This window comes from Pantherophis guttatus, chromosome 8, assembly GCF_059756535.1.
Source record: "Pantherophis guttatus breed Tessera chromosome 8, ASM5975653v1, whole genome shotgun sequence".
Classification (NCBI taxonomy): domain Eukaryota; kingdom Metazoa; phylum Chordata; class Lepidosauria; order Squamata; family Colubridae; genus Pantherophis; species Pantherophis guttatus.
Window position 1 is genome coordinate 5,477,237 of NC_142070.1, and position 17,854 is coordinate 5,495,090.

The 17,854-nt window shown below is 45.4% G+C and overlaps 1 protein-coding gene across 8 annotated transcripts in view; it reads left to right on the forward strand.

The window, feature by feature from the left end:
• Positions 1 to 17,854, forward strand: part of CTNNA2 (catenin alpha 2) — a 575,368-nt gene that overhangs the window by 460,436 nt on the left and 97,078 nt on the right. For all 8 annotated transcript variants that reach the window (XM_087874837.1, XM_087874835.1, XM_087874839.1 and 5 more), the window contains exons 11-12: positions 2,225 to 2,381; positions 3,056 to 3,256. In XM_087874837.1, coding sequence (XP_087730963.1) covers positions 2,225 to 2,381; positions 3,056 to 3,256 — 358 coding nt within the window. The remainder of the gene's footprint in view (positions 1 to 2,224; positions 2,382 to 3,055; positions 3,257 to 17,854) is intronic.

Below are 17,854 nucleotides of genomic sequence, written 5' to 3' on the forward strand. Positions count from 1 at the left end.
CTTTTTATGAGTTTTGAGCTCTTCGTTAGCATGCTTCTTTGTTTAGAATGCTGCTTCAACGCTGTGATTGATGCTCCGCAACTTATACTTCTGCAATATAATGCACAATAAAAGCACAATAAAAAAATCGGTAAATATGTCAATGCAGTACAGTGTTCACGGCACCGCATTTTACTAAGGGCAACCATATTCATCAATTTTATTTACGCATACAAATACTTTACAGCCTACCTGGCTTCCAATGGTGTCAGGTGTCTTGCAATTAAAAAAAAAAAATAAGAACAACAATAACATAATAATAAAAAAATAATAATCTAAACAGTTGGAAGAGAGTCATCTAAACAAAATAACCATCTAATAAACGTACAACTGTTAACCTGTTTCAAAGCCTAGGAGAATACAGGTACTCCTTGACTTACAACAGCCCATTTAGTGACTGTTCAAAGTTACAACAGCCCTGAAAAAAGTGACTTATGACCAGTTCTCACACTTAACGACTGTTGGAGCGATCCCCCTGGTCACGTGATTAAAATTCAGCGTCTTGGCAATTGAGTCACGTTTATGATGGTTTTTCCACACTTACGACTGTCTCAGCATCCCCATGATCAAAAATTTTTGATGATTGGCAACTGGCTCCTATTTATGACCGTTGCTGTCTCCCAGGGTCACGTGATTCCCCTTTTACGACCTTCTGACAAGCAAAATCACTGGGGGAACCGGATTCACTTAACAACTGGGTTACTCGCTTCACAATTGCAGCGATTCACTTAACAACTGTGGCTAGAAAGGTCATAAAACAGGGCAAAGCTACACTTAGGGAGCGTCTCATTTAACAGCAGAAATTTATTGTGGTCGTAAGTCGAGGAGTTCCCTGTAGTCAGATCTTCAGCAGCTTCCATTCAAATTTCTGGAGAGATCTCATTCCATAGGGCAGGTGCCATGATGGAAAAAACTCCCAGAATTCCCCAGCCAGACAGCTATGATGAGTGGGGAATTCTGGGAGTTGAAGTCCTTCTTCTTTCATTTCATTTCATTTTTTCATTTCATTTATTGGATTTGTATACCGCCCTACTCCCGAAGGACTCAGGGCGGTGAACAGCCACAGAATAAAACACATAAATACAAAATTTAAAAACAGAATAAAACCGAATTAAACAATTTGGCCGACAAATTTAAAACACCTAATAATTTTAAAAAGAAATTAAAATTTACATTTAAAAGGGGAAAGATTTAGGCCAGGCCGGCTTGATGGAATAAAAAAGTCTTGAGAGCGCGACGGAAGGTGCGCAGATCCGGGATCCTCCGTATCTCCGGGGGGGGAGCTTGTTCCAGATAGTAGGTGCCCCCACAGAGAAGGCTCTCTCCCTGGGGGCCGCCAGTCGACATTGTTTGGCTGACGGCACCCGGAGGAGCCCCTCTCTATGAGAGCATACCGGCTGGTGGGAGGCTATTGGTGGTAGTAGGCGGTCCCGTAAATAACCAGGTCCTAAGCCATGGAGCGCTCTAAAGGTGATAACCAAAACCATGAAGCGCACCCGGAAGACCACCGGGAGCCAGTGCAGCTCGCACAGGAGAGGTGTTACATGGGAACGCCATGTCGCTCCCATAATCACCCGTGCGGCCGCACTCTGCGCCAGTTCTTGTGCCCTATCCGTCATCAGATGTTGGCGATCATGTTGGCGATCCTATTTTTATCAACGGCCGCACGAAAAAAGTGCTGCTGAGTTTTGTCCAAACGGGTCCCTTAGATTTTGAAGCCATGATGTTCTTCTGCCTGGACCTCGTTGGCCTTCAATCTTTTGTGGGTGTCGCATCACATGTCCAAAATATTCTAACTTTCGTCTTATCACCTCCTCATTTCTTAATTGCTTAACGCATTGTAAGCCGCCCTGAGTCTCCGGGGAAGGGCGGCATATAAATTGAACCAATAAATAAATAAATAAATAAATTTCTGATTTTGTCAACCCAATTTATACGTAACAGCCGCCTGTAAATCCACATTTCAAATGTTTCAAGGGGCTTTCTGTCAGAGACCAACTCTCTGCTCCGTAGAGCAGGATAGAAAAGATGTAGCATCTGACAAGCCTGATTTTCAATCTTAGGCTTATGTCGTGAAGTCCACAAGTCTTAAAAGTTGAAGCCCAGAAGTCTTAAAGCGTCCAGATTTGGAGACCCTTCCCATGTCCTCTTATGGCTATTCACAAGAACCCTTTCTGTCTCGCAGGTGATAAACGCAGCTCTCACCTTGGCTGCCAGGCCTCAGAGCAAAGTGGCCCAAGACAACATGGACGTCTTCAAAGACCAGTGGGAGAAGCAGGTGCGAGTCCTGACCGAGGCGGTCGATGACATCACTTCCGTGGATGATTTCCTTTCCGTCTCAGGTATTTCATGGAAAATATTGGTCACTCAATAAAGGTGCAGCTCAGAATAGCAGTCAGAACGTTGAACTGTGCTTGGGAAGATCCCGGGTTCGAATCCCTATCTCGCCCTAAAGCCCATAAGATAATTTTGGCCCGCTCCCCAGAAGTGGGTTTCGAAAATTTTAGCAAGGGGTTCTCTGCCCAGTTGCTGGGTGGGCGTGGCCATGGTGGGTTTGGCCTAGTCGGCCTACTGCACCACATTGTAGGGGGGAGCATTTTTGTTCTCCCCAGGCTCCGGAGGCTTTTCTCAAGCCTCTGGGAGGGCGAAAACGGCCTCCCCAGGCTCAGGGGTCCCTCTGGAGGCTGGAAATGGGCCCATTTCCGGCCTTCCCAAACTTCCGGTTTATCGCCCTCCCCGAGCCTCCGTGTGCACCCTGCACTTACCTACATCCAAAACAGGCCGCGTGGGGACTCTTGGGAGGGGAGGGGCAAGGTGGGCAGGGCCAGCCAGCAGTGGGATTTTGGGGTTCTTCGAACTGCACAGAATCTTAGCTAGAGGTTCGCTCGAACCCCTGTGAACCCGCAGCAGCCCCACCCCTGCCATTCCCTATGTCTCAGTCCAACGCAGGATTACAGGTAGTCTGTACTTTGAAGGAAGACCGTTTATGAATAACCAAGACCCTGTTCTGTTACAGAAAATCACATTCTGGAAGACGTCAACAAATGTGTGATTGCCTTGCAAGAGGGTGACGTCGATACCCTGGACAGGACCGCGGGGGCGATTCGAGGACGCGCCGCCAGGGTTATCCACATCATCAACGCCGAGATGGAAAACTACGAAGCCGGGGTTTACACTGAGAAAGTGTTAGAAGCGACGAAGTTGCTTTCCGAAACAGGTAAGCGTGGAGAGCAAATATTGTAAATTACGGTTCAAAATTTTTGGTTTATTTTATTTTTGCATTTTTATTTTCTATTAAATACATTTCTTAGTGCTTTATAAACATTGCGTTGTCAGGGTATTTAATTTGCTGAACAATACAAATTACATTCTTAATCTCCACCCCCTTTTTTTCTAACCACTGGTAAAATAAATTCCACGTTTGAGAATATTCTACTCCTCTTTCTGCTTAATTTTAAATGTCCGTCTATGCATTTCTGCACAATCTAGTATCGTGATGGCGAACCTCTGGCACACGTGCCACAGATGGCACATGGAGCCATATCTGTGGGCATGCAAGTGTTGCCCTAGCTCAGCTCCAGCGTGCATGTGTGCCGGCCAGCTGATTTTCAGGCCTTCAGGGCTCACCGGAAGTTGGGAAACGGGCTGTTTCTGGCCTCCAGAGTGCCTCCTGGGGGTGTGGAAGGATGTTTTTGCCCTCCCCAGGCTCCTAGAAAGCCTCTGGAGCTCAGGGAGGGCGAAAAACAGGCCTTCCTGGCCCACCGGAAGTCAGAAAATGGGCTGTTTCCAGCCTCTGAAGAGCCTCCGGGAGGGTGGGCTAGGCAATTTTTGCCCTCCCCAGGCTCCTAGAAAGCCTCTGGAGCCTGGGGAGGGGCTGAAAAACAGGTCTACCAGGCCCACCGTGCCATCACGTGCCAAAAGCAGGAGGGTCGCGCACACATGCGTGGGGGACAGGGCATGGGGAGCATTGAATTAGGGGTGTGGGCACGTGCAGACACGACCCCCCCGCGCTCCCCCCACTTTTAGCACCCAGCAGCAAAAAGGTTAGCCATCACTGATCTAGTATCTGTCAGCACGTCAAGATGCATTTATCCTAGTGCTGACATGAGAAGGAGAACGGGATGGTTGCCTTTCACCTACTTATATTAGCTGGAGATAATGTCCCCTAGGAGATGGATGGGAGGGGGGAAATTCTTTGAGTTGGAGCAGTAGATTAGGGGTGAATGATTGGGAAGATGGCCAATGAATGCAGAGGAGTGGGGGAAGGAAGAGGAGGGGTTTTGGGTCAGCACCTCAGTGCTGGTTGCATGGAGTCAGTGTAAAAGTTGCCGTGCTAAATAAAATGGAAGTTTGTTTCAAAAAAAGACTTTGTTTGAGACGCAATTTATTTGAAGACGGCCTGAAAACCTGACAGTTTCTTCTTAACTATTTCTTCATCTCGCGGTATTTCTTCATTTTTCCCGAAAAAAAAATTTTTTTTGAAGAAAAATGAAAATTTTCGTTTTACGACGCTTGTATTAATTGGTAAAATATGGAACCGTCCTCAGAGCTGTCCTTCCGTATATCTCCAATCCTGATGGCCCTCAACAGGGTGCTAGAAATTGGTGTTTGCCTTAGGCGTTGGACCAGGGAGTTAAAATGAGACTGATTTTCACGAGACACAGATATGGAGGTTGTGTTGTGCAGGAGGTCTTTTATTTCGTGTGCTTGTTGATGGTTTTGCTTTGAATGGCGGTTTCCTTCCCTGAATGAGACGGCTAATGGGAGGCCGTCACAGCTGAATTTAAGCCGACAAATGAGCTTTCGCTTTCGTAGGGATTGAGTTGTGTGTCATGTTTGGTAACGGCCCCAAAATATTTTGTCATTGCTTATTAATAATTCCCGACACTTTGCTCTGAAAGAGAGACAAAGCCAGGACCCTCACCTCAATCTTAAAAAAAAAACCACCACCACCCCTGGATTGGATTTGAGAAGAACAAAACTACAAATTTCCGTATTGTTGCTATGAAAACTAGATGTAACTGAAGTCTGTAGAAGTCAACATTTCCATTTCCTTCCTTCCTTCTTTACTTTCTTCCTCCCTTCCCTTCCTCCATCCATTCATCCATCCATCACTCTCTTTCTTCTCTTATTTCCTTCCTTTCCTTCCATCCATCATTCCCTTCCTTGCTTCTTCTCTCGCTCCCTCCCTCCCCTCCCTTTCTCTCCTCTCCTCCATCCATCCATCACTCTTCCTTCCCTTCCTTTCTTCTTTCCATCATTCTCTCTTCCTTCCTCTCTCCCTCCCCTTCCCTACTCTCCAACCCTTCCATTCCCTTCTTCCATCCCTCCCTCCCTATCTCTTTCCTTCCTTTCCTTTCATCCCTCCATATATCACTTTTCCTTTTCTTTCTTTCCCTTCCAACCATCATTCCCCTCCTTCCTTCCTTCCTTGCTTCCTTCCTTCCTCCCTCCCTCCCCTTCCCTTTCTCATCATCCCTTCACTTCCCTATTTATGCCCCTTCCCTCCCCTCCAATCCACTCCCCTTCCCATCCATCCATTATTCCCTTCCTTCCTTCCATCCATCCATCCATTGCTCCCTTCCTTCCCTTCCCTCCCCCTTTTTTGATATGAAATTAATGTTTGATGATTTCTGCTCTTCGTGACTCCTCAGAATTAAAAGCAGGCAGCTCACAGCACCGAAGAACCAAATCCTCTTGTGAATTAGGCTTTTTCTCCTTCTTCCTTTGAGACCCATCCAGGAGAGAAAGGCAATTCTCTCTAATAAAGTGACTTTTTCAGCCAGATAATCATGGAAGGGAGCATTCAGCTAAACCACACAAACAGAAGCTTCCGTCTCTCTCTTGCCTTAAAAAAAAGGAAAAAAAAAAGATAATATAGTGCTTCGTAACCTATTTGTTCTATCATTCGGAAATTAATTATTTCCCTGCTAACGCTCACGTTGCTTCCGCTGGTGTGAATGCTGGCGGCATTCTTATTACCAAATTGCAATAGGTGTACATTTCTTGTATATGTATTATTAAATTTCCCATCGAGTTCAGCTAGACTTCACTTAAAACGTACTTGATGGGCTGGTTAATCTGTTTCTAAAAAACGGGCCTACGTAAGTTATGTTAACCATAGTTTAAAAGAAAGTTAGTAATCCTACACATCAGGGGTGGGGTACAAAAATTTTAGCAACCAGTTCTCTGCCCAGTTGCTGGGTGGGGGTTGCCATGGTGGGCATGGCCTACTCGGCCTCCTGCACCATGGTGGGGGGGGGGAGCTTTTCTCCCTCCCCAGGTTCCGGAGGCTTTCCTTGAGCCTCCAGGAGGGTGAAAACAGCCTCCCCCGGGCTCCGGAGGCCAGAAACGAGCCCGTTTCCAGACTTCCGGAACTTCCGGGAGCCCTGTTTTTCGCCTCTCAAAGCCTCCACACAGGCCCTGTACTTATCTGGCATCCAAAACGGGCCGCATGGAAGCTCCGGGGAGAGGTGGGGTGGGATGGGTGGGGTGGGGCAAGCCAGTCTTTGCAACTACCGGTTCGGCGAACCAGATGTAAAATTAGCATCCGGTTCACCCGAACCGGTCTGAACCAGCTGAATCCCAGCCTTGGACCTAGTGATTTGTCACAAGTGCGAAAGTCTAGAAAACCAGTCGCTCTCTTTTTATTAGTGAACAAAGAGGACTTTTTCATAACCGAGACAGTTGTTAAGTGAGTTTTACCCCATTTTACGACCTTTCTTGCCACAGTTGTTCAGTGAATCACTGCGGCTGTTAAGTGAGTAACACGGTAATTAAGTGAATCAGGCTTCCCCACTGACTTTGCTTGGCGACTGACCCATATTTATGACGGCCGCAGTGTCCCGGGGTCGCATGATCCCTTTTTGCGACCTTCTGATAAGCAAGGTCAACGGGGAAGCCAGATTCACGTAACAACCGGGTTACCAACTTAACAACTGCAGTGATTCAGTTAACAACGGTGGCGAGAAAAGTCGTAAAATGGGGCAGAACTCCCCTTGACAACTGTCTCGGTTAGCAACAGAAATTTGGGGCTCGATTGCGGTCATAAGTGGAGAACTGCCTGTGCTTTTCTCTTTCGGTCCCATCCGTGATTTGAATTGACCCTAATTAGACTTTACAAATGAATTGGACTTATTCCTGCTGACGCTTTGAATTGGAGCTTGGAAAATTCGCCCATCTATGTACTTCTTCAAACTTGTCTCCTGCGTTAATTTTATTGCTCCCCGTTCTTCCTGGCTGAATCCTACTGGTCTAATTGAACATTAGAGAAATTGTCCTCGGAGCTGTTCAACAGCAGAAACGAGAACTTAGTGGGTGGGTGACTGTCCCCTCTCCACCGGATGAGCTGAAGCAAACAAAAATTGACAGCTGTCAGAAATGCTTTGATTTGGATTTCGACACCAAGCCGGGCAATTCAACTCAATGATCTGAATTACGCCTTCTAGCTCTGTTTTAATGGGATGAACGTAGAACACAGAATAATAGGGTTAGAGGTACCTTGGAGATCTTCTAGTCCAACCCCTTGCCCATGGCAGGAGATCCTATACCAGGGATGGTTAACCTTTTCGGCACCGAGTGCCGAAACTGGAGTGTGCACATACGTGCCGGAGCACCACAACCCAAAAGACAGTAACTGTCCGATGCGCATTCACTTAACGGAACCCGGAACAGCAGCTGCCTATGGCACGCATGCCCACAGAGAAGACTCTGCGCATGCCAGAGATTCGCCATCATGGTCCTATACCCGTGATGACAAACCTATGGCACACGTGACACAGGTGGCATGTGGAGCCATATCTGTGGGCACGCGATCATTGCCCCAGCTTAGCTCCAACGCACATGTGCGCACCGGCCAGCTGATTTTCGGGCCTTCCGGGTCTACTGGAAGTCGGGAAACAGGCTGTTTCCGGCCTCCAGAGGGCCTCGTGGGGGGTGGGGAAGGCTGTTTTCATCCTCCCCAGGCTCCAAGAAGCTCTGGAGCCTCTGGAGGGTGAAAAATGGGCCTACAGGGCCCACTATGCCATCGTGTGCCAAAAGCGGGAGTGAGTGCGGGGGGGGGGGTCGCATGTGCATGCACGGGGGGGGCGAGGCACATTGAATTATGGGTGTGGGCACACACACGCGTGACCCCCCCCTAAGCTCCCCCTGCTTTTGGCACGCGACGGCAAAAAGGTTACCCATCACTGTCCTATACCATTCTGGACTTTTGGGGGGCTTGATGGGATGGATAGATGTGATCATAGAAAGAATAATAGAGTAACAGAATCAAATAGCCTTGGTAGCACAGTGGACTAAAGCACTGTTATTAACACCAGCTGCCTGCAATTACTGCAAGTTCAAATCTCCCCAGGCTCAAGGTTGACTCAGCCTTCCATCCTTTCTAAGGTAGGTGAAATGAGGACCCAGATTGTGGGGGCAATAAGATGACTTTGTATAAAATATACAAAAGTATGAAGGCTATTGCTTAACGCATTGTAAGCCGCCCTGAGTCTCCGGAGAAGGGCGGCATATAAATTAAAGCAAAAAAAAAAATAGCAGAGTTGGAAGGGACCCTGGAGGTCCTCCAGTCCAACCTCCTGCTAAGGAGACGACACTATGCAATTGTAGACAAAACCTCCAGTGATGGAGCACCCACAACTTCTGGTGGCAAGCAGTTCCATAGCTTAATTGTACTCACTTTCAGGAAATTTCTCCTTAGTTCTAGGTTAAATCCCTCCTTCATTAGTTTCCATCCATTGCTTCTTGTCCCGCCTTCTGGTGTTTTGGAAAATGGACTGACCCCCCCCCCCTCTTCTTTTTGGCAGCCCCTCAAATATTGGAAAATTGCTATCATGTCACTCCTAGTCCTTCTCACTTCACTAGACAAACCCAATTCCTACAATCCTTCTTCATATGTTTTAGCCTTCGATCCCCTAGTCATCTTTGTTGCTCTTCTCTTCTCTTCATTTATTTATTTTATTTATTTATTTGTCAAGCATAGATAAGATAACAGGTAAAAGTATAAAAATAATTTGAATACATGAAAAGAGTAAAAGTAAAAAAGGAATATTAGGACAGGGACGGAAGGCACACTGATGCACTTATGCACGCCCCCTTAGGGACCTCTTAGGAATGGGGTGAGGTCAACAGTAGACAGTCTAAGGTTAAAATTTTGGGGGGTTGGGGGATGAAACCACAGAGTCAGGTAGTGCATTCCAGGCATTGACCACTCTGTTGTTGAAGTTGTATTTCCTGCAATCAAGTTTGGAGCGGTTTACCTTGAATTTGTATTTATTGTGTGCTCGTGTATTGTTGTGGTTGAAGCTGAAGTAGTCATTGACACGTAGGTCATTGTGGCAGATAATTTTATGTACTACGCTTAGGTCAGACTGAAGTCGGCGTAGTTCTAAGTTGTCTAAGCCCAAAATTTGGAGTCTGGTGGCATAAGGTATTTTATTGCGGTTAGAGGAATGGAGGACGCTTCTCGTAAAATATCTCTGGACTCTCTCGATTGTATTTATGTCCGATATGCAGTGCGGGTTCCTCACTCTTTCTAGAGTCTCCACATCTTTTTTTCTATCATGGTAACCAAAATTGGATGCAGTATTTCAAGGCATTATAAAATGGTACTAACACTTCATGTGATCTCGATTCCTATCCCTCTGTTTACACAGCCAAGGATTGCCTTGGCTTTATTTTAAATTGAATGAATATCGCCTCCCCTAATCCTGAATATTTCCTTTTTTCCCCTGTGTTCTCTTACTTTTGCTGCTAACTGTTCACTGCCAAAGCTTTGGGGGGAATTCAGCCAAATACATTTTCCTGACATTATCTTGGCCTCAACGGGCTGGGTCCCCTCACCGTTTCCACCTGTCCTACCAGCATCTCATTTGTCTTTCGAATATAAACCAGATGTTCTCTCTTGTCCTGTGCTACGGTCTGTCATCCAGATGCTGATTCCCTCAGCATCTCAGTATGTCGGGTCCATCTGCCATTCCAAGTTCGAACGCTCAGATGCTCTGCTCCAGATATTTTGAGCAACTTGCCAGATGTCAGGCTACAAACCCAGCATGGCTATGAATCTCCTTCTTTCGGAAACACAGCCCAATGTCATCAGAAACTCGACGGAAGCTGAAATCATCTCGCTGGCTTGTTTCCAGCGAAGAGACCGAAGCCCACAAAGTACAGGTTGACCACAGAGCTCACCAAATCCAGCAGGATAATATTTCCAACTCTTAGTCAACTTCTCTAGGTTCAAGATCAGGTTTTTTTTCTCTTTCACCTCCACTTTTAGCCAAATGAATGACAACAATTGTGAATCTTTGTTTTGAAGTGACCAAGCATCTATGAAGACAATATCTTGATATATGCCTTCCTGGACTCAAAATTTTCTCAAAATCAGACTTTCTGACCCACCTTTATCAGTCTGTTGCCATCAGCTCCACGTTCACTGTTGATCACTGTTGCTGATAGACCTTGAGTGAGAAATCAATCCACTTAGAACAGAGCTGGAAGGGGCCTTGGAGGTCTTCTAGTCCAGCCCCCTGCTTAAGCAAAAGAACCTACTGTCAGGTTTCGATGTCATCTCAAATAAATTGCACTCCCAAGCAATTAATCTTTGCTGAAATGTTCCATTTATTGAGTACGACAGATCTGGCCCCGTCTTCGTCGTAGCCGATACTAACCCTCTGACCCCCAAACCCTTCCCTTTCCGTTCCCCAATTCTCATCTTCTCATTGGCCATCTTCCAAGTCAGTCTCCCCAGCTTCTGACCTCAACCCACAGGAATGTCCCCCCTCCCATCCCATCTCCTAGGGGATATTATCTACAGAGAAAACAAGTAGGTGAAAAGTCAAGCCTCGTCTCCTCCTTTTTATAGTAGCATCAGAATGCTGACACCTACACCATTTCAGACAAGTGACTGTCTAGACTCTAGACTCTTCTTGAAAACTTCCATTGGTGGAGCGCCCACGATTTCTAGAGGCAAGCTGTTCCACTGGTTAATTGTCCTCACTGTTAGGAAGTGAGAACAATCCACCAATGGAACAGAAGTTGCCTTCAGAAGTTGTGGGAGCTTCATCACTGGAGGCTTTCAAGGGGAGATTGGACTGCCATTTGTCGGGGATGATGTAGGGCTGTGATGGCCATGCGTGCCACAGGTGTCACGCAAAGCCCTCTCTGTGGGTATGCACGCCGTCGACCCAGCTCAGCCAGCTGGTCATTGGGTTTTCAAGGCACACACACCAGCCAGCTGGTTGCTAGGTTTCCAAGGCGCACACGCACACCTGCCAGCTGGTCGTCGGGTTTCCAACGCTTTCTGGTTTGGGCACTCTGTGCTTAAAAGGTTCACCATCACTGGTGTAGGGTTTCCTGCTTGGGCAGGGGGTTGGACTAGATGACCTACAAGGTCCCTCCCAACTCTGTTAAGCTATGTAATCCTCTGTAATTCCAGGTCGCTTCTCTATTTCCAAAGCTTGCGGTTTGTAAACGGTGGCCAAAAAAAAAAAAAGGTTGTAAAATGAGGTAAAGCTCACTTAACAAATGTCTCGCTTGACCACAGAAATGTTGGCCTCAATTTTGGTCGTAAATGGAGGACTGCTCCTACAAGACTTTCCCGGTACAGATACGGTAGATGTGACTTTTGATTTGGACGCTGCTAGATATTTCAGCGCCTCAAGGATCCCTGTTGACAGACAGTTCATGTTCCATGTTCCAAATCGAAATGGCGAACAAATGGAGAATGTGAGGTCTGTTTATGTGTGGAGGCGAGAGCGAGAGAGCTGATGGAATCATCAATTCAAGTGGGAGTTTATTTCAAACTCTTACACTTTTGTCTGAAGTTTGGGACAATGGAAACCTAATTAAATTCTTTAAATATAACGCGGTATAAGAAACATTTCAGTGATGTTTGAAAGGCTAAACAGCACTCTTCAAGTCCCTTGACAATTTTTGAAAGGCTAAACAACATGGCTGAACTTCGCTGAAGTTTCCGTGAGGGAACTAAAATTATGGGAGTTTTTACCTGAAAGAAATCGGCCGTAGATAATAGAATTAAATATGTCAGGTAGTCCTCAACGAACGGCCACAATGGGAACCAGGATCTCTGTTGCTAAGCAAGGACGATGTTAAGTGAGACATGCCCTACTTTATGACTTTTTTGCTACAGTTGTTATGCAAATTGGGTTTTTTTAAGTGTTGTTTTTTTTTTTTACAAACATATGAAATCAATGCGTGAACAGTGTGGCAACTGATTGTCGTACATTCTAATGCAAATAAAACTAGTAAAATTAATCATAGTTATTACATTCAATCAACTTATATATTCCTAATAATGATACACAATTATAATAAGATGCAATCTGTCATGATTCAATTATTCCATGTTTTTTTCATATTGTTACTTTTATTTTATTATGTAACAGTGTCTACACTAACTTTCTAACTTTTAATCATGTCACCCTTTATTAAAAGACATTTTCTTTCTATTCTACCGAACTTCTAATCGTGTCACCTACCTAAAAAAAAGACAAGCGAAAAAGAGAGAGAGAGAAAAGGAAAAGCAAATCAGACCAACAACAAAGAAGAGAAATCATCTATCCATCATCTCTTGCCCGCTTCAGTACTTTAGTTGTAATGCTTTTTTGATTTACCTCCCACATTTCCTCTCTGGGATCTTTAAGTTGTTATGCAAATTGTTGTTAATCATGCTTGTTGTCGTTAAGCAAATCCGGCTTCCCTCGTTGATTTAGCAAATAGTGATCACATGACCCTGGGATGCTGCAACTGTCTTAAATATATGTCCTTTTTTTTTTTTTAAGAAAGCACCTGTGAAGGGATCTAGTACTACTAAGAAGAGAATATGTATACCTCGGGGTTGAATGGTGGAGGTCCTTGGAGCTCTCTGAGCTTTTTTGCTTTCATGACCCAAATAGGTAACATCAGTGCTGGAAGGGAGTGGAGTTTGCTCTGGGTTTATATACTTGTACTTCATATATAGATGCCAAAGCCCAAACCCTTCTAGCATTGATGTTATTAGCTAGTTAAATAAACCTCTGCAAGAAAACAACCAAGTTCTCTTCCTCTTCCTCCTCTCCACTCTACAAACCCAACTCCCTTTTAGCATTAATGATGCTGTGTAGATGGGTAATCAAATTTCGTCAATAAAACAACCAAGCTCAGAGAGCACCCAGGATCAGGGATGGGCTTCAAAAATTTTAGCAAGGGGTTCTTTGACTGGTTGCTGGGTGGGCGTGGCCATGGTGGGTGTGGCCTAGTCAGCCTGCTGCACCATGGGGAGGTGTTTTTGCCCTCCCCATGCTCTGGAGGCTTTCCTCAAGCCTCTGGGAGGCTCCCCAAAACGGCCTCCCCAAAACGGCCTCCCCGGGATCTGGAGGCCCTCTGGAGGCTGGAAATGGGCCCGTTACTGGCCTTCCCGAACTTCCGGTAGGCCCGTTTTTTGCCCTCGCCGAGCCTCCACGCGCGTCCTGTACTTAAAGGTAAAGATTCCCCTCACACATATGTGCTAGTCGTTCCCGACCCTAGGGGGCGGTGCTCATCTCCGTTTAAAAGCCGAAGAGCCAGCGCTGTCCGAAGACGTCTCCGTGGTCACGTGGCTGGCATGACTAAATACCAAAGGCGCACAGAACGCTGTTACCTTCCCACCAAAGGTGGTCCCTATTTTTCTACTGGCATTTTTTTACGTGCTTTCGAACTGCTAGGTTGGCAGAAGCTGCGACAAGTAACGGGAGCTCACTCCGTTACGCGGCACCGGGGATTCGAACCGCTGAACTGCCGACCTTCTGATCGACAAGCTCAGCATCTTAGCCCCTGAGCCACCTGCATCCAAAACAGGCCAGGTGGGGACTCCTGGGAGGGGAGGGGAGGGGCGGGGTGGGAGGGGAGGGGAGGGGAGGGGTGGGCGGGGCCAGCCAGGAGTAGGATTTGAGGATTCTCCAAACTGCACAGAATTTTAGCTAGAGGTTCTCCCGAACCCCTGCGAACCCGCGGCAGCCCTCCTCTGCCCAGGACCGTACAGGAATCCAATATAAGCCTGAAGACTCAATCTTTTGGTTGCATTGGGATGTTGTTGTTCCTGATGGCCATAGTTCATTTTTGCTGTCTTGTCTTATCACCTCTGGTATTGTAATTCTGTTATTCTGATATGCTGCTTTATTATTTTAAATCTTCCTACTCTTCGGAGGGAATATAAACTGATCAGTAGCGTGTAGGTTTAGAATGGCACAGAAGCTAAAATAAAATAAAATAAAAATGTATAATATAATAATAAAATAAAATAAAATATAAAATGTATAATATAATAATAAAATAAATATAAAATATAAAATAAAATAATAATAAAATATAAAATAAAATAAAATAATAATAAAATAAAATAATAAAATATAAAATAAAATAATAATAAAATATAAAATAATAAAATAAAATAATAAAATATAAAATAAAATAAAATAAAATATATTTTTTAAAAAAACAATAAACAAGCGAGCAAGCAAGCCAACTGAAGTTGGGGGGCATCCAAAAAATCCTTCCTGCAATTCCATTAAGATCTTCGTTCTAAAAGGCAAGTATTTGTACGCAAGTACTTAAGCACCCGTATGGATTTAGTGTTAAGTTAAAATTAGCAGTTCTGAATGTACCCAAGAAGACTAGCATTAATGCAATTTGTTGGCCAATTTGCTTTTTAGAAAACTAATTTGCAAGGATTAAAAAAAAAAAAAAGAAGCAGTGGAAGCATAAATAAAGCGTATCTACAGTGAGTTACCCAGGCATCCTTATTACCTTCTCTCATAAAATTTGCATTATAATAAGGTGATAAAGGCTTCCTGATAAATATCAACCTCTTATTCATTTGAGTTTGCTGTTTTTTTAAGTTAAAAAGCCCCCATATGTAGATGTCCACTCCCAAGCTCTTCCAAAACATAAACCATCCTTTTGCAAGATTATAAGGGAACGCTTGGAATACAGTACGCATAAAATTTGTGTGGTTGTGTTATTTCCTTCCTGGCCTGCTCTTTGTTTTAAAGGAAGATCTTTAAAAGTACGACAGTGGAAAAAAAAGATAACAGCCTTAAATCAAGGCAGTGTTTTTGCGATGTTCTTTGCATCACAGTGTAGGAAGAAATATCCTTCTGGGTTCTGCTCCAAGTGGGGAAAAAGACACTGGAAACATGGAGACTGCTTGGAAAGATGGTTGAATGGTGGACAGGATCACATGGCTTGAGTTCCTGATCCGAAAAATGGGGACAAGATACAGCGAGTCCCCGGGTTTTATGCTCTCTCTGGCTTTGAACTTCCTGGGGCCCCGAAAGAGTATCCTGATTGGTTGTCAGACTCCCAGGGGGTGGGGGTCTTAGCTAGCCTTGCTGGCTGATATAATCTTCCCAGGTGCCATGTGGGGAGTTTCTGTCCCTATTGTGTTGCAGATGGATCCTATTGTGTTGTGATGGTCCATTGACAAAGATTGAGTTTCTGCCTCTGGCCCATTAACAAAGGGGAGGGGCAAGAAGGTGGGAGTTGCTTTAAAACATGCTTCTCCATTTCTCATCCAGGGAAACATCATATTCTGCCTTTTTAATATTTCCCAAAATATTTCATTCCTCTAGGAAAGGGGAGGGTGCTAACTTCCTACAAGAGTAACAAAGAGGAAGCAGAGATAAAGAGGTTGTAAAAATATAGAATCATAGGGCTTGAAGGGAACCCTGGAGGTCATTTAGTCCAACCTCCTGACCAAGGTAGGATTCTTTGTTCCATCCCAGACAAATGGCTGTCCAATTTTTTTTTTTTTTTTGAAAACCTCCAGAACTCAGCAAGTTAGAATAGAATAACAGAGTTGGAAGGGACCTTGGAGGTCTTCTAGTCCAACCCCCTGCTAAACCAGGACCACTGGCCTACACCACTTCAGACAAATGGTTATTTAATCTCTTCATAAAAACTCTCAGTGTTGCAGCATTCGCAACTTCTGGAGGCAAGTTGTTAAACTGATTCATTGTTCTAACTGTCAAGTTATTCCAATGATTAATAATTCGTATTGCCAGGAAATTCCTCCTTATAGGTTGAATCTCCCTCTGATGAGCTTCTCTCCATTCTTCTTGTCCTGAACTCAGGTATTTTGGAAAATAGGTTGACCCCCCCCCCTCTTTTGTGAGAGGGACCTTGGAGTCCCAGTAGCAGTATCCGGGGTCATGGGATCTCCTTTTGCGACTTTCTCACGAGCACAATCAATATGGAAACCAGATTCGTTTCACAACCGTGTTACTAACTTAACCACGGTGGCAACACAAGTCGTAAAATGGGGCCAAACTCACTTAAGGCGCAATGGTTAGAAATGCAGTACTGCAGGCTAATTTCTGATGACTGCCGACTACCTGCAGTTCGATCCCGACCGGCTCAAGGTTGACTCAGCCTTCCATCCTTCCGAGTAAAATGGTAAAATGAAAACCCAAATTGTTGGGGGCAATATTCTGACTCTGTAAACCTCTTAGAGAGGGCTGTAAAGCACTGTGAAGCCGTATATAAGTCTAAGTGCTATTGCTATTGCTATTCCTTCCTTCCTTCCTTCCTTCCTTCCTTCCTTCCTTCCTTCCTTCCTTCCTTCCTTCCTTCCTTCCTTCCTTCCTCTCTTAATTCCCTTTCTCATTCTCCTTCCTGGTGGCGCAGTGGTTAGAATGCAATATTGCAGGCTAACTCTGCCGACTGCCAGCAGTTCGATCCTGACCGGCTCAAGGTTGACTCAGCCTTCCATCCTTCCGAGGTCGGTAAAATGAGAAAATCCAGATTGTTGGGGGGCAAAATGCTGACTTTGTAAACCGCTTAGAGAGGGCTGGAAAACACTATGAAGCGGTATATAAATCTAAGGACTATTGCTATTGCTTAACAACCATCTTGGTTAGAAATTTTGGACTCAGTTGTGGTTGTAAATAGAGGAACACCTGCATGGTTATAAATACCTCATGCATACAACCTACCTGTATGTCCTTCACAGAGTTCATGTCCACAAATACGTAATGTTGCTGCCATCTGACTCACCATTGGACCTCTTGGCCGCTACCACACTAGATTAAAATCAGTAATAATACTTGCACCCATGCAGGGGTGGGCTTCAAAAATTTTAGCAAGGGGTTCTCTGCCCGGTTGCTGGGTGGGCGTGGTCATGGTGGGCGTGGCCTAGTCGGCCTCCTGCACCATGGGGCTTTTTGCCCTCCCCAGGCTCCAGAGACTTTCCTTGAGCCTCCAGGAGGGCAAAAATGGCCTCCCCAGGCACTGGAGGCCCTCTAGGGGCCAGAAAAGGGCCCATTTCCAGCCTTCCCGAACTTCCGGTAGGCCCGTTTTCACCCTCCCCGAGCCTCCGTGCATGCCTGCACTTACTTGCATCCAAAACGGGCCGTGTGGGGACTCCTGAGAGGGGTGGGGCAGGGTGGGCGGGACAGGGCCAGCCAGGAGTTGGATTTGGGGGTTCTCCAAACTGCACAGAATCTTAGCTAGAGGTTCTCCCGAACCCCTGCTGCACCCACGTCAACTGTGGGTCCATCTGCTTAAAGAACACAGAAGGCCTGGCCTACCCCAATCCATTTCTGTAGGCACCTCTGAAATTCAGTAGTGGGCTGGAAGTTAAATTGTGAACTTCTGCTGTCAGTTTTAATTGGAGTTTGTTTGTTTTTTTTTCCCTTCCATTTCCTCCGGGCCTCCTCCAAACAGGAAGTGTTCTTCTTCCCCCGTAAAAAGAAAAATAAAATTACATGAAAGAAAGCCATGCCAGTAAACATCATTTTTTCCCTTCTTCCGAAGCAGCTCCAAGTTTACCTTTCTTGACATT